We start from the raw sequence: 17,121 nt of genomic DNA, 5'->3' as shown, positions 1-17,121 counted from the left end.
GCTTCTCCTGACCATCAAGGCTTCATGAAGACAATGTGGGGACATACACTGGGGCTCTTCTTCCTGCCACTACCCTCCAAATGAAGTGACAGCAGTGGAGCATGCCTCCCAGAAAAGCTGGGCCACTGGCATGGGACCCCTTGTCTCTCTCTCAGGAGAGGCTACAAGTGACAAACCTCTTGGGAACAGTAAAGTACCCACAGAAATAAGAGGGCCATAGGGAACTTGCAGGTCTACCCAACATCCAGTCAGGCTCAGCTTGGGTGAGGGCATGGGGCAGAACTGGAGGGCGGGTGGCAGGGGCTTCACAAAGCAGTAGGACTGAGGAATAGAAATGTAATGAGATGCTTGAGAGAGTTTTTTCTGTCCCAAATCAATCCAGTCCACCCATCTGCAGAGACAGCAGACACTACTGCAGAAAGGCCTGTAACTCAGGTCTCCTGATCTGTGGGTGAGTGCTTCAACCACTAAGCTTTTAAAGCCCAACGTGGGTGGTCTAGGCTCAGAGCTGTCCGTGTGCCTTAGGCATGCTTGGAGCACACCCACTGGATTGGATTCCCCCAAAGGACTGGTCACCCCTCCAGCATTTATCTAGATGATAGGTGAACCTAAAAGGGAAACAGGCTCCTAGGTGATTAAATTGCATTGCTTCCAAAGGTCTACAGAAGCTAAATCTTAGGTGCTTAGGAATCATTGAGGGCAAACTTTATCTGGTCTTCATTGCAGCATTTGACTTGGATCTCGTTTAGACTTAGTCATCTTAACTTCTTCTCTCAGTGCCTGGTGCCTGGCTGCTCTTGCTATCATGTCTGACTGTGATTTTCAAGGAATCTATCAGGACAGGGAATTAAAGAAGTGTCCCTGAAATAAATAAGGGGGAAGACTTGCTACTTCATGATAACTTGGTGCATGTTTGGTACAACCTGACTCATGGCAGTTTGCCCCTTGTGGAGAGAGAGTATAGATGATGCCATACATTCAGGATCGGGTATCATAGGCACTGCGATTCTTAAAGATTTAGGTAAGCAGCTCATGGGATTTAATACAGCTCCTAAGCGAAGGGAACTAGCCAAACTGCATATGTAGCTTGCTAAATTCAACTGAGCATCTGTCTGCATGTGGGTGCAAATAATCCATTATCGATCCATCCCACAGGATACATAGAAGCAGGGAGCCCTGGGTGAAACTTATGACCTGGGCCTTACAGTAGATCGAACAACAGATTCACAATTGTCTCTTTATCTTTAAAAACAATTTGTTCCAGGTTGTTTGCCTCTGGGCCTCTGCTTTGGAGCTATCCAGAGCTCAGGGGAATGAGTCTCACAAGCCCTTAGAAGAGGGACACAGATAAAGCACCTTACTGCAGCTTTTGTTCTTTCATGCCAGGGATGCTCAGAGGCAGAGACACCCAGTTCATCTGTACACAGAAATAGGCTTGAATCAAATATCAGTGCCTGTCTTCTAGAAACACAGTGGCAGAAGAAAGAGTATTTAAGTAGGTTGAGAGCTGTGTACTGAGCAAAGGATCCTGTCAGTGAAGGATCAAATGCAACAGAAGCTTGTGGAAAAAACCCACAAACAGCATGGTAAGTTGCTTCAAGTCCGAATGCATAGAATGGGAAGCTAGGGACAGAAAGAAAGTCAATGAGATTGGCATTGTGTGTGTGGCCAGGTTGCTGCAAGATGAAACCAAATGCTGTGGATAAATGAGAAGAGCATTGAAGTAATATAAGGTAGACTCCCTCCCAAATCTAGCTCTTGGTGCAGGGGACAGAGTGGTTATACAGAGCAGAAGTATCAGAAAGGTAGTAGTATATCTGCTTTTCACAGAGAGATGACAATCCAGCTGGTATGTAGCACCATAGGTTAGTCTGCAACCAGGTGGCAGTCAGTCTGTGCACAAACCTTGGGGGGGGGGGAATTATTATATAGAAGCTCATACTATTGAGATATATATCAAATAGTATGAGCTTGTATGTAATAATAATAATAATATATATTATATAATATATATATTTTTATACATATATATATATAATATATATATATTATATATATAATACATATATACACACACTCTTGAAGAAGAAGGAGAGACATGTGAATGTTTGGAAGATAGTTTGTGAGATGTTTCTGACAGGAGAATCAGAGCCTTTGAGCTTTATTTTTCGGATCCTGACCACTGCCCTTGTTCTTTCCACCACAGGCATCCCCCAATGGACTGAAAAAGGCAATGTCCAACCAAACCACTGTAACCGAGTTCCTCCTCCAGGAATTTTCCGACAGCCGGGAGCTGCAGCTTTTACACTTTGCCATCTTTCTAGCAGCGTACCTGGCAGCTCTGATAGGGAATCTCCTCGTTATCATGGTGGTAGCCCTCGACCACCACCTTCACACTCCCATGTACTTCTTCCTCATGAATTTGTCCAACCTAGACCTGGGAAGCATCTCTGTCATTGTCCCCAAATCCATGGCTAATTCCCTGTGGAACACCAGGTTGATTTCCTATGCTGGATGTGTTGCCCAAGTTTTCCTTTTCTTCTTCTTTGGTACAGCCAACTTTGCCTTCCTCACCATCATGGCTTATGATCGATACATTGCCATCTGCAAACCACTGCACTATGAGACCATCATGAACAGGAGAGCTTGCGTCCAGATGGCAGTCAGTGCATGGGTCAGTGCCATTCTTTATTCTGCGCTGCACACTGGTAACACTTTTCGGTTACCTTTCTGCCACTCCAGCATTATCAACAAGTTTTTCTGTGATGTCCCCGAGCTGCTCAAGCTCTCCTGCTCTGACTCCTCTCTCAGTGAATTTGGGATTCTTATCTTTAGTGTGTGTTTATATTTCATCTGTTTTGGTTTCATTGTTGTATCATATGTCCAGATCTTCAGTGTGGTACTGAGAATCCCTTCAAGGCAGGGCCGGCATAAAGCTTTCTCAACCTGTATTCCTCACCTTGTTGTGGTCTCCTTGCTTGTTTTCACTGCCACGGTTGCGTACATGAAGCCCACATCCAACTCCTCATCAGGTCTGGATCTCATGGGGGATGTTCTGTATGCCGTACTGCCACCAATAGTCAATCCAATCATCTACAGCATTAGGAACAAGGAAATCAAAGCTGCCCTTGGGAAACATATTGCCTGGAATTTATTCAGTTGAAAGAAAGAGCCCATCTTTTTCTCATAAGTGTTGTTTGATTATCTTTTTCTGCATCATATAGGTATTTAACCGGTAGATAAGTCCACAAAAGTAAGGCAATGTGCAATCCAGACCAACTCCACTGAAGAAATTAAAGTGCCTAAAGATTACAATTAGACTTTCTTTCCTTAGAAGTTTATACTACCCTCTTTCCCATCTTAAAGGAGCTTGATGACAAAGTGCTACAGTATGTAGTTACAGCTCCAGTGAGTTAAAAATTAAACCTTGCTCTGGCTTGGTGCTAATGTCCCCCCTAATTCAATCTACTTGTAAGCATGTACTTGCTTAACAGTCCTTCACAGTCAAAGGTGGCTGGATGTGATGCTAGTCACATAGCTTCCTTATGTGCTATTGACTCCAGAAACTGGTGTATGTAAATCATGCTACCCCCTGGAACTCACAGATCATTAAGACTTAAAAGCCATACTTGTGCTAATTAATCAACTCCCTTGTAAAATCAAGAGCAGATGAAAGTCAAGAAGTGGATTTCAGGGAACCTCTGGCATTCTGTAGGCTAAGACCTCATCTTTGAGTCTTAAATCCATACTCCCCACCAGCCAAGCAGTGGACATTTTTTTCTTCAGGACAGGTATTCGGAAGTGCTTGGGAAGATGGATGCAATGAGGGGGGAAATGTTTGCTTAGAGGGACATCTGCATGATTGCTCAGCTATTATTTCCTCATACCCTTGTTTTTGTGTAAATGGGGAATCCGGGGGGGGGATGGATTTCTCTCCACAATGATGAAGAGTGGAAAAGACAAGTAGAAAGTGTCGGCATTGCTCAGCTTCTGTTGAAATAATTATTTTAAGGTCACCAGTATTATTGAGTAATTAAACTAAGTGTGCCCATGTATTACTCTAACTAAGGTCCTTTTTATCATGTCAAATAAAGGAAGTAAGTATATGTTGTTCATGAAATTGAATTTCTGGGCAGTTGACTACAGAATCCACTGATGAACTGCACTTCACCCTATTACGCTTTCTCTAGAGGGGCTCTTTCTCGAGAATATTCAACCATAATGTGGTTTCTCTGTGTCCTGCTGAAAACCAAGCCCAGATGTAGCTTCTAGAGAGGTGAACACATGGCTTTTCAAACTACAAGACCAGGCTTTCCAGCTGCTGCTTGAGTTGGCTGAGCTCCACAACGAGCTCCAGTTGCCTTAGCTCCTGGAGCGGTACTTTGCCTCACAAAGAGAAAGGATCACACGTGCAGAAAGCATACAGCCCCTGTGAAGCAAGACTGCATTTACTGGCTTACTGCAATACAGCCAGCAGAGTCCTTGTGTCACCATTGCTGGGCTCAAGTCAAGAATAGAGTCCCGTTAGTCAAAAGGCCAAACTTTCTTTTCCTGGGACTCTTGCTTTGTCCTGCTTTCCTTCCATTTCTTCATCTTGGAGTCTTTGTTTCAAGGTGCCTCACACTAGGGTATGTATTGTGTTACTCTTGGGTGCCAGAGACAGCCCAAGGAAGCAGGGGCTGTACCTGGTGAGCTCATGCGGTCCCTTCCAGCCCCTAACAACTATGAACTTATGAATCATGCCACTAAAGCAAATGGACCGGTCTTTATCTGATAGAAACAGATTCCATTGAAGGCACGAGAAGGGATCCCCAAAGTGCATAAGTCCATTAAGCTTCATCAAATCAGCAGCCCTGTGCTGGCTTGCTGAGAGTCTAACTCGAAATGTTGCAGATTCTTCTCTCCTACACACCAGCTTTACACTACTTGGAGCTCTTTGACACCCATGAAGGCCCTGGTAACAGTAGATCCCATTTTGGCTTCTAGTGTTTCTGTAGCCATGAGGGTGCAGGAACTGTATGAGAACCTGTTGTTTTTTTTCCACAAAACCTTTTATTGGACCAACTACATAATTGGGAGAGAAGTCAGCCAAGGTTTTCAACACACATTTCCTTTCCTCAGGTCTGCAGAAGGGGAGTCTGTGCCTGGAAGCTTGCCAGACTTCTCTCCCAACGATGCAGTTGGTCCAGGAAGAAACACCTTGCTTCCTAGTTTATTTATTCTTTCTATTCCCATAGTTCTGACGTGACCACAAGTAGCAAAGAAGCTGGACATGCTCAGATGCATTGTTCATCCACACAATGACAGCTGGATTGTGCTCCCGCACAACATTCCCATTGGTGGAAGACACTGTAGGAATAGGAGTGGGGCAAAGCTGAGCTCTTCAATGAGTTCTTTCATCTGTATTCCTAGACACAGACCTAGACCAATCTCCCAGTTGGATCATAGATAGACACAGGAGGCACACCAGCCCACCAACTCTTAGCACAGACTTAGTGAAGGGGCACTTGGAGGGGCTAGATATATCCAAATCAGTGGGCCCGAATGAACTTTATCCAAGGGTACTGAAGGAATTGGCCAGTGTCATAGCAGAGCCGCTGGCACTGCTGTTCGAGCACTCATGGTGCCTCGGTCAGGTCGCAGAAGACTGGAAAAGGGCCAGTGTGGCCCCTATTCTCAAGAAGGGGAGGAGGGACGAACCGGGAAACTGTAGGCCAGTTGGTCACACCTCTATCCTTGGGAAAACTCTGGAAAAAATCATTAAGGATCACATTTGTGGGAGCCCAACAGGGAAAATAAATCAGAAAGGAAATCAGCACGGTGCCCTATTTACTAAGGCACCCCCTGGAGCAACTAGAAACAATGGCCACAAATTGATGGAGAGAAGATTTAGGTTGGACATTAGAAAAAACTTCTTCACATAAGGGTTGCCAAAATCTGGAATAAGTTTCCAAGGGAGGCGGTGCTCTCCCCTACCTTGGGGGTCTTCAAGAGGGGACTGGACAGCCACCTAGCTGGGGTCATCTGACCCCAGCGCTTTTCCTGCCCAGGGCACGGTTCGGACTCAACGATCTACTGAGGTCCCTTCCAGCCCTAACATCTATGAATCTATGAATCGGGGGTAAGGAAGCTGAGAAGCGGGGGAGTGGCAGTGGGGAGGGATAGGAGGGAAGTTGGGGAAGAAATGCACAATGTTGCTGGTGTTCATGGAGATTGTGAATGCAGGATGGGCAGTTGGTTTGGGTTGGGAGTGGGGGCACTCTCCTTGCTCAGAGGCAGAGGAGCAGGAAGGAGTTGGGGAGTGAGGGTGAATTGCTTTGAATGCTGGAGATTTGGAGTGGCAGGGCTTGCTTGGCTCTAACCTTCTTATTTTGGTATTTTATGATGTTTCCATATGTTTTCTCTTTACGCATAAACTGCTCTGAGATTTTTCTGGAAAGGATGAAATAAAAAATATCTGAGAGGGTGAGTTTTGTTGCTGAGACAGATTCTGAAATACTGGCATTTCCATGTGATTGAAATGTTGGCTCCCATGGACCTCTGGAAGAGAGGCATTTTTTTGCCAGACCAGCTTCTCCTGACCATCAAGGCTTCATGAAGACAATGTGGGGACATACACTGGGGCTCTTCTTCCTGCCACTACCCTCCAAATGAAGTGACAGCAGTGGAGCATGCCTCCCAGAAAAGCTGGGCCACTGGCATGGGACCCCTTGTCTCTCTCTCAGGAGAGGCTACAAGTGACAAACCTCTTGGGAACAGTAAAGTACCCACAGAAATAAGAGGGCCATAGGGAACTTGCAGGTCTACCCAACATCCAGTCAGGCTCAGCTTGGGTGAGGGCATGGGGCAGAACTGGAGGGCGGGTGGCAGGGGCTTCACAAAGCAGTAGGACTGAGGAATAGAAATGTAATGAGATGCTTGAGAGAGTTTTTTCTGTCCCAAATCAATCCAGTCCACCCATCTGCAGAGACAGCAGACACTACTGCAGAAAGGCCTGTAACTCAGGTCTCCTGATCTGTGGGTGAGTGCTTCAACCACTAAGCTTTTAAAGCCCAACGTGGGTGGTCTAGGCTCAGAGCTGTCCGTGTGCCTTAGGCATGCTTGGAGCACACCCACTGGATTGGATTCCCCCAAAGGACTGGTCACCCCTCCAGCATTTATCTAGATGATAGGTGAACCTAAAAGGGAAACAGGCTCCTAGGTGATTAAATTGCATTGCTTCCAAAGGTGTACAGAAGCTAAATCTTAGGTGCTTAGGAATCATTGAGGGCAAACTTTATCTGGTCTTCATTGCAGCATTTGACTTGGATCTCGTTTAGACTTAGTCATCTTAACTTCTTCTCTCAGTGCCTGGTGCCTGGCTGCTCTTGCTATCATGTCTGACTGTGATTTTCAAGGAATCTATCAGGACAGGGAATTAAAGAAGTGTCCCTGAAATAAATAAGGGGGAAGACTTGCTACTTCATGATAACTTGGTGCATGTTTGGTACAACCTGACTCATGGCAGTTTGCCCCTTGTGGAGAGAGAGTATAGATGATGCCATACATTCAGGATCGGGTATCATAGGCACTGCGATTCTTAAAGATTTAGGTAAGCAGCTCATGGGATTTAATACAGCTCCTAAGCGAAGGGAACTAGCCAAACTGCATATGTAGCTTGCTAAATTCAACTGAGCATCTGTCTGCATGTGGGTGCAAATAATCCATTATCGATCCGTCCCACAGGATACATAGAAGCAGGGAGCCCTGGGTGAAACTTATGACCTGGGCCTTACAGTAGATCGAACAACAGATTCACAATTGTCTCTTTATCTTTAAAAACAATTTGTTCCAGGTTGTTTGCCTCTGGGCCTCTGCTTTGGAGCTATCCAGAGCTCAGGGGAATGAGTCTCACAAGCCCTTAGAAGAGGGACACAGATAAAGCACCTTACTGCAGCTTTTGTTCTTTCATGCCAGGGATGCTCAGAGGCAGAGACACCCAGTTCATCTGTACACAGAAATAGGCTTGAATCAAATATCAGTGCCTGTCTTCTAGAAACACAGTGGCAGAAGAAAGAGTATTTAAGTAGGTTGAGAGCTGTGTACTGAGCAAAGGATCCTGTCAGTGAAGGATCAAATGCAACAGAAGCTTGTGGAAAAAACCCACAAACAGCATGGTAAGTTGCTTCAAGTCCGAATGCATAGAATGGGAAGCTAGGGACAGAAAGAAAGTCAATGAGATTGGCATTGTGTGTGTGGCCAGGTTGCTGCAAGATGAAACCAAATGCTGTGGATAAATGAGAAGAGCATTGAAGTAATATAAGGTAGACTCCCTCCCAAATCTAGCTCTTGGTGCAGGGGACAGAGTGGTTATACAGAGCAGAAGTATCAGAGAGAGAGTAGTATATCTGCTTTTCACAGAGAGATGACAATCCAGCTGGTATGTAGCACCATAGGTTAGTCTGCAACCAGGTGGCAGTCAGTCTGTGCACAAACCTTGGGGGGGGGGGGGAATTATTATATAGAAGCTCATACTATTGAGATATATATCAAATAGTATGAGCTTGTATGTAATAATAATAATAATATATATTATATAATATGTATATTTTTATACATATATATATATAATATATATATATTATATATATAATACATATATACACACACTCTTGAAGAAGAAGGAGAGACATGTGAATGTTTGGAAGATAGTTTGTGAGATGTTTCTGACAGGAGAATCAGAGCCTTTGAGCTTTATTTTTCAGATCCTGACCACTGCCCTTGTTCTTTCCACCACAGGCATCCCCCAATGGACTGAAAGAGGCAATGTCCAACCAAACCACTGTAACCGAGTTCCTGCTCCAGGAATTTTCTGACAGCCGGGAGCTGCAGCTTTTACACTTTGCCATCTTTCTAGCAGCGTACCTGGCAGCTCTGATAGGGAATCTCCTCGTTATCATGGTGGTAGCCCTCGACCACCACCTTCACACTCCCATGTACTTCTTCCTCATGAATTTGTCCAACCTAGACCTGGGAAGCATCTCTGTCATTGTCCCCAAATCCATGGCTAATTCCCTGTGGAACACCAGGTTGATTTCCTATGCTGGATGTGTTGCCCAAGTTTTCCTTTTCTTCTTCTTTGGTACAGCCAACTTTGCCTTCCTCACCATCATGGCTTATGATCGATACATTGCCATCTGCAAACCACTGCACTATGAGACCATCATGAACAGGAGAGCTTGCGTCCAGATGGCAGTCAGTGCATGGGTCAGTGCCATTCTTTATTCTGCGCTGCACACTGGTAACACTTTTCGGTTACCTTTCTGCCACTCCAGCATTATCAACAAGTTTTTCTGTGATGTCCCCGAGCTGCTCAAGCTCTCCTGCTCTGACTCCTCTCTCAGTGAATTTGGGATTCTTATCTTTAGTGTGTGTTTATATTTCATCTGTTTTGGTTTCATTGTTGTATCATATGTCCAGATCTTCAGTGTGGTACTGAGAATCCCTTCAAGGCAGGGCCGGCATAAAGCTTTCTCAACCTGTATTCCTCACCTTGTTGTGGTCTCCTTGCTTGTTTTCACTGCCACGGTTGCGTACATGAAGCCCACATCCAACTCCTCATCAGGTCTGGATCTCATGGGGGATGTTCTGTATGCCGTACTGCCACCAATAGTCAATCCAATCATCTACAGCATTAGGAACAAGGAAATCAAAGCTGCCCTTGGGAAACATATTGCCTGGAATTTATTCAGTTGAAAGAAAGAGCCCATCTTTTTCTCATAAGTGTTGTTTGATTATCTTTTTCTGCATCATATAGGTATTTAACCGGTAGATAAGTCCACAAAAGTAAGGCAATGTGCAATCCAGACCAACTCCACTGAAGAAATTAAAGTGCCTAAAGATTACAATTAGACTTTCTTTCCTTAGAAGTTTATACTACCCTCTTTCCCATCTTAAAGGAGCTTGATGACAAAGTGCTACAGTATGTAGTTACAGCTCCAGTGAGTTAAAAATTAAACCTTGCTCTGGCTTGGTGCTAATGTCCCCCCTAATTCAATCTACTTGTAAGCATGTACTTGCTTAACAGTCCTTCACAGTCAAAGGTGGCTGGATGTGATGCTAGTCACATAGCTTCCTTATGTGCTATTGACTCCAGAAACTGGTGTATGTAAATCATGCTACCCCCTGGAACTCACAGATCATTAAGACTTAAAAGCCATACTTGTGCTAATTAATCAACTCCCTTGTAAAATCAAGAGCAGATGAAAGTCAAGAAGTGGATTTCAGGGAACCTCTGGCATTCTGTAGGCTAAGACCTCATCTTTGAGTCTTAAATCCATACTCCCCACCAGCCAAGCAGTGGACATTTTTTTCTTCAGGACAGGTATTCGGAAGTGCTTGGGAAGATGGATGCAATGAGGGGGGAAATGTTTGCTTAGAGGGACATCTGCATGATTGCTCAGCTATTATTTCCTCATACCCTTGTTTTTGTGTAAATGGGGAATCCGGGGGGGGGATGGATTTCTCTCCACAATGATGAAGAGTGGAAAAGACAAGTAGAAAGTGTCGGCATTGCTCAGCTTCTGTTGAAATAATTATTTTAAGGTCACCAGTATTATTGAGTAATTAAACTAAGTGTGCCCATGTATTACTCTAACTAAGGTCCTTTTTATCATGTCAAATAAAGGAAGTAAGTATATGTTGTTCATGAAATTGAATTTCTGGGCAGTTGACTACAGAATCCACTGATGAACTGCACTTCACCCTATTACGCTTTCTCTAGAGGGGCTCTTTCTCGAGAATATTCAACCATAATGTGGTTTCTCTGTGTCCTGCTGAAAACCAAGCCCAGATGTAGCTTCTAGAGAGGTGAACACATGGCTTTTCAAACTACAAGACCAGGCTTTCCAGCTGCTGCTTGAGTTGGCTGAGCTCCACAACGAGCTCCAGTTGCCTTAGCTCCTGGAGCGGTACTTTGCCTCACAAAGAGAAAGGATCACACGTGCAGAAAGCATACAGCCCCTGTGAAGCAAGACTGCATTTACTGGCTTACTGCAATACAGCCAGCAGAGTCCTTGTGTCACCATTGCTGGGCTCAAGTCAAGAATAGAGTCCCGTTAGTCAAAAGGCCAAACTTTCTTTTCCTGGGACTCTTGCTTTGTCCTGCTTTCCTTCCATTTCTTCATCTTGGAGTCTTTGTTTCAAGGTGCCTCACACTAGGGTATGTATTGTGTTACTCTTGGGTGCCAGAGACAGCCCAAGGAAGCAGGGGCTGTACCTGGTGAGCTCATGCGGTCCCTTCCAGCCCCTAACAACTATGAACTTATGAATCATGCCACTAAAGCAAATGGACCGGTCTTTATCTGATAGAAACAGATTCCATTGAAGGCACGAGAAGGGATCCCCAAAGTGCATAAGTCCATTAAGCTTCATCAAATCAGCAGCCCTGTGCTGGCTTGCTGAGAGTCTAACTCGAAATGTTGCAGATTCTTCTCTCCTACACACCAGCTTTACACTACTTGGAGCTCTTTGACACCCATGAAGGCCCTGGTAACAGTAGATCCCATTTTGGCTTCTAGTGTTTCTGTAGCCATGAGGGTGCAGGAACTGTATGAGAACCTGTTGTTTTTTTTCCACAAAACCTTTTATTGGACCAACTACATAATTGGGAGAGAAGTCAGCCAAGGTTTTCAACACACATTTCCTTTCCTCAGGTCTGCAGAAGGGGAGTCTGTGCCTGGAAGCTTGCCAGACTTCTCTCCCAACGATGCAGTTGGTCCAGGAAGAAACACCTTGCTTCCTAGTTTATTTATTCTTTCTATTCCCATAGTTCTGACGTGACCACAAGTAGCAAAGAAGCTGGACATGCTCAGATGCATTGTTCATCCACACAATGACAGCTGGATTGTGCTCCCGCACAACATTCCCATTGGTGGAAGACACTGTAGGAATAGGAGTGGGGCAAAGCTGAGCTCTTCAATGAGTTCTTTCATCTGTATTCCTAGACACAGACCTAGACCAATCTCCCAGTTGGATCATAGATAGACACAGGAGGCACACCAGCCCACCAACTCTTAGCACAGACTTAGTGAAGGGGCACTTGGAGGGGCTAGATATATCCAAATCAGTGGGCCCGAATGAACTTTATCCAAGGGTACTGAAGGAATTGGCCAGTGTCATAGCAGAGCCGCTGGCACTGCTGTTCGAGCACTCATGGTGCCTCGGTCAGGTCGCAGAAGACTGGAAAAGGGCCAGTGTGGCCCCTATTCTCAAGAAGGGGAGGAGGGACGAACCGGGAAACTGTAGGCCAGTTGGTCACACCTCTATCCTTGGGAAAACTCTGGAAAAAATCATTAAGGATCACATTTGTGGGAGCCCAACAGGGAAAATAAATCAGAAAGGAAATCAGCACGGTGCCCTATTTACTAAGGCACCCCCTGGAGCAACTAGAAACAATGGCCACAAATTGATGGAGAGAAGATTTAGGTTGGACATTAGAAAAAACTTCTTCACATAAGGGTTGCCAAAATCTGGAATAAGTTTCCAAGGGAGGCGGTGCTCTCCCCTACCTTGGGGGTCTTCAAGAGGGGACTGGACAGCCACCTAGCTGGGGTCATCTGACCCCAGCGCTTTTCCTGCCCAGGGCACGGTTCGGACTCAACGATCTACTGAGGTCCCTTCCAGCCCTAACATCTATGAATCTATGAATCGGGGGTAAGGAAGCTGAGAAGTGGGAGAGTGGCAGTGGGGAGGGATAGGAGGGAAGTTGGGGAAGAAATGCACAATGTTGCTGGTGTTCATGGAGATTGTGAATGCAGGATGGGCAGTTGGTTTGGGTTGGGAGTGGGGGCACTCTCCTTGCTCAGAGGCAGAGGAGCAGGAGGGAGTTGGGGAGTGAGGGTGAATTGCTTTGAATGCTGGAGATTTGGAGTGGCAGGGCTTGCTTGGCTCTAACCTTCTTATTTTGGTATTTTATGATGTTTCCATATGTTTTCTCTTTAAGCATAAGCTGCTCTGAGATTTTTCTGGAAAGGATGAAATAAAAAATATCTGAGAGGGTGAGTTTTGTTGCTGAGACAGATTCTGAAATACTGGCATTTCCATGTGATTGAAATGTTGGCTCCCATGGACCTCTGGAAGAGAGGCATTTTTTTGCCAGACCAGCTTCTCCTGACCATCAAGGCTTCATGAAGACAATATGGGGACATACACTGGGGCTCTTCTTCCTGCCACTACCCTCCAAATGAAGTGACAGCAGTGGAGCATGCCTCCCAGAAAAGCTGGGACACTGGCATGGGACCCCTTGTCTCTCTCTCAGGAGAGGCTACAAGTGACAAACCTCTTGGGAACAGTAAAGTACCCACAGAAATAAGAGGGCCATAGGGAACTTGCAGGTCTACCCAACATCCAGTCAGGCTCAGCTTGGGTGAGGGCATGGGGCAGAACTGGAGGGCGGGTGGCAGGGGCTTCACAAAGCAGTAGGACTGAGGAATAGAAATGTAATGAGATGCTTGAGAGAGTTTTTTCTGTCCCAAATCAATCCACTCCACCCATCTGCAGAGACAGCAGACACTACTGCAGAAAGGCCTGTAACTCAGGTCTCCTGATCTGTGGGTGAGTGCTTCAACCACTAAGCTTTTAAAGCCCAACGTGGGTGGTCTAGGCTCAGAGCTGTCCGTGTGCCTTAGGCATGCTTGGAGCATACCCACCGGATTGGATTCCCCCAAAGGACTGGTCACCCCTCCAGCATTTATCTAGATGATAGGTGAACCTAAAAGGGAAACAGGCTCCTAGGTGATTAAATTGCATTGCTTCTGAAGGCGTACAGAAGCTAAATCTTAGGTGCTTAGGAATCATTGAGGGCAAACTTTATCTGGCCTTCATTGCAGCATTTGACTTGGATCTTGCTTAGACCTAGTCGTCTTAACTTCTCTTCATTGCCTGGTGCCTAGTTGCTGGGATCAAGCGCTCTCCAAATGGCTTGCCAGATGGTATGCAGTGGCCTAGGCTTGCTTTGCGGCTATTGCTGAGCGGACAACAGAGGCACTCATGGAACCCGTGAGTCAAGTGGAGCCTATGCATGGCCTGAAGTCTGTACTGACCTTGTAGACAGAGACCATCCTTGGCATGTCATACCTCAATACAAAACTCCAGCCAGACTGTCCATGGTCCCCTGAGGACACATACTTCTGCCAGACTTCCAACCAGACTTCACATTAGTTGGGTATCCAGGAGATCAAACCAGAGTCAGGTTAGGTACCCAAAGGTCCAGACCAAATTCAGGGTTCATGGGCAAGCTGACTCAGGTAGCCAGGGCATCCATCAGAGAGCCTGGAGAGGCACTAGCCAAGGGAGAGGCAGCCTGAGCACATGAAGACAGTATTGCTACCCAGATACTTCTTTTAGGGCAGGGGGGGTTTTAATAGAGAGGGGAAAAGAATCCACTGACATCCTGAGCTGGTGTCTTATCTCTCTATATGAGAGCTGCTGTGACAATGTGCCCTCTGCCCCTGTGCTAGGAGCTGAGTTGACAATCTGTCATATTTCATAGATTCATTGACATTCGGGCAGGAAGGGACCTCAGAAGGTCATCGAGTCCAGCCCCCCTGCCCAAGAGGCAGGAAGTCAGCTGGGGTCATAGGATCACAGCAATATAAGCACCCAAATTTCTCTTGAAGGTGTTCAATGAAAGTGCTTGAACCACCTCCAATGGCAGGCTACTCCAGGCCTTTGGGGGCTCGGAGAGTAAAGAAATTTTTCCTTATGTCCAGCCTGAAACGGTCTTGCAGTAGTTTATAACCACTTGCCCTCGTCATCCCTTGGGGCGCTCTGGTGAACAGTGTTATGTTCTCATGCAAAACTGCATAGCAACGAACCCAACTACAATCTGTTGCCTCCCTGCATCATAAGCCGCCCAGTCTGGCTAACAGGGACAACTGAGCAAGACAGAGAAGCTCAGGGCCTTCTCGGAGATCCCATAACTTGTGTTGTGAGGGAGATTAAAGCAGAGCACAGCTGTGCTGTTCTGCTAACATCTGTACAGCTCGGACTGTTTACATCTGGGCTTCTCCTTCTGAGCTGCGCAGGACTCCAGGGAACGAGTCCCAGGAGCCTTCAGAAGAAAACTACTGAAAAATTGCCGTGTTGCTTCACTCCTTTTCTACAAGGCAGGGTTGAGGTCAGCTGCACACTCAGAAACCTGGTTGGATTCACTCCAGTCGTTCAGTGACAGAGGGAGCAGAGAAAGACCTCTGAGTTAGCTGTGCTGCTGGGGACCCAGACTAGTGGTTGGTGCAGAGGAGAGCTGAGAGATCAACTGGACAAGAGCAAAGGATCTCGGCAGGGGAAGCCTGAATGTGACACAAGAGGTGAGGAAACTTCCACAAAAACATTTTCAGTAAGTTTGCTGCATCGCTGAAGTGTCCTGACATAGTAAGATGCAGAGGAGATATTAAAAGATTAAAAGTTGGAAAACCTGGCTACACAAATCATTCTGCATTTTATGTATAATAGATTCAAAGCTACAAGAGTGAATGAAGACATTTTCAATGTTTTTGCTATGAATACAGATAATGTTATATAGCATATTGGAAGTAGGGAAGGAAGAGGAGAGGGGTGGGATTGGGACCTCTAAGGAATTCATCTTCTTTATATAATATATTTTATTTCATACATATTTGTTTCCAGCATACATTTTCTAGGTGAGATCTATTGAAAAAAAAGATAGACTTTCAGATTTAAAGCAAAGGAAAGGAATCCTGAGTTGTGGCTGGGTTAACATTCTCTTCACTTCCTAAAGGATTATCAAAATATTTTATTTTATGTAGGGATGTCCAGCGAAAAATCATTTATTAAAATCAAATATTTCATGGGAAGAAAAATGGAATTTTTCCATTCTTAGCATGAAATTTGGAGACATTATTGATGGGAATATCAAAGCCATTGAGTTTATTACTCTCCTCCTTACCGCTGCCCTTCTTCTATTATAGCCAGGACTTGCACGGTGCCCTGGGAGGGAAGATGTCCAACTGGACCACTGTAACCGAGTTCCTCCTCCTGGGCTTCTCAGACACTCGGGAGCTGCAGATCTTGCACTTTGTCATCTTTCTGACAGCGTACCTGGCAGCTCTGGTGGGGAACCTCCTTGTCATCACTGTTGTAACTACAGACCACCACCTCCACAGCCCCATGTACTGGTTTTTGGCAAATTTGTCCATCCTTGACCTTGGCTCCATCTCTGTCAGTGTCCCCAAGTCCATGGCCAATTCTCTCTTAAACACCAGGACAATTTCCTATGCTGGATGTGTGGCCCAGGTCTTTCTCTTCTTCCTCTTTTGTGCAGACGATCTTGCATTTCTCACCATCATGGCATATGATCGGTACGTTGCCATCTGCAAGCCACTGCATTATGAGATAATAATGAACAGGAGAGCTTGCGTCCAGATGGCTGCCAGTGCTTGGGCTGCTGGTGCCATGTACTCTGCAGTGCACACTGGGAACACCTTTAGTCTCCCCTTCTGCCACTCAAATATCATCAACCAGTTCTTCTGTGAAGTGCCCCAGCTGCTCAAGCTCTCCTGCTCTGACGCATACCGCAGGGAGCTGGCAGCTCTTGCCTTCAGTGCGTTTTTAGCTCTAGGCTGTTTTGTTTTCATCGTTGTGTCGTATGTTCAGATCTTCACCGCAGTGTGGAGCATCCCCTCGGAGCAGGGCCAGCAGAAAGCCTTCTCCACCTGCATTCCCCATCTTATCGTGGTCTCCCTGCTTCTTTCCACTGCTGGCATTGCCTACATGAAGCCCATCTCTGACTCCCCGTCCCGTCTGGATCTCCTGGCAGCTGTTCTGTATTCAGTGGTGCCTCCATTGATGAATCCGGTCATCTACAGCATGAGGAACAGGGAGATCCAAGCTGCCAAGGAAACTGCTCCACAGGCTGATCCGCTCCAAGAACAATATGTCCATCTTTCTTTCATGACTTTCCTTCTCTTATATTTTCCTTTTCTAATTTACACATGAAATTAGTCTTTTTTCATCGTATTGTGTGAATCTTGCATATTTAAAATAAAGTTGGTAGGTTAATTCTGTAACTTTGTAAGGTCAAAGACTTGGTTTTTGTCATTTTGGTTGACAGTGTTGAAGTGG

General features: G+C 45.7%; 1 protein-coding gene across 1 annotated transcript; it reads left to right on the top strand.

Annotated features, from left to right (window-relative positions):
* Positions 1–16,197: 16,197 nt before the first annotated feature.
* Positions 16,198–16,836, top strand: LOC132251478 (olfactory receptor 14A16-like; the record flags this gene model as incomplete). Its single annotated transcript, XM_059731310.1, has 1 exon — positions 16,198–16,836. A coding segment is annotated over one exon (639 nt), but the record flags the coding sequence as incomplete, so codon positions are not given.
* Positions 16,837–17,121: the final 285 nt, after the last annotated feature.

The sequence above is a fragment of the Alligator mississippiensis genome, chromosome 7 (assembly GCF_030867095.1).
Source record: "Alligator mississippiensis isolate rAllMis1 chromosome 7, rAllMis1, whole genome shotgun sequence".
Lineage (NCBI taxonomy): Eukaryota > Metazoa > Chordata > Crocodylia > Alligatoridae > Alligator > Alligator mississippiensis.
Note: the sequence above shows the minus strand (reverse complement) of the source record. Positions and strands in the feature narration are given on the sequence as shown.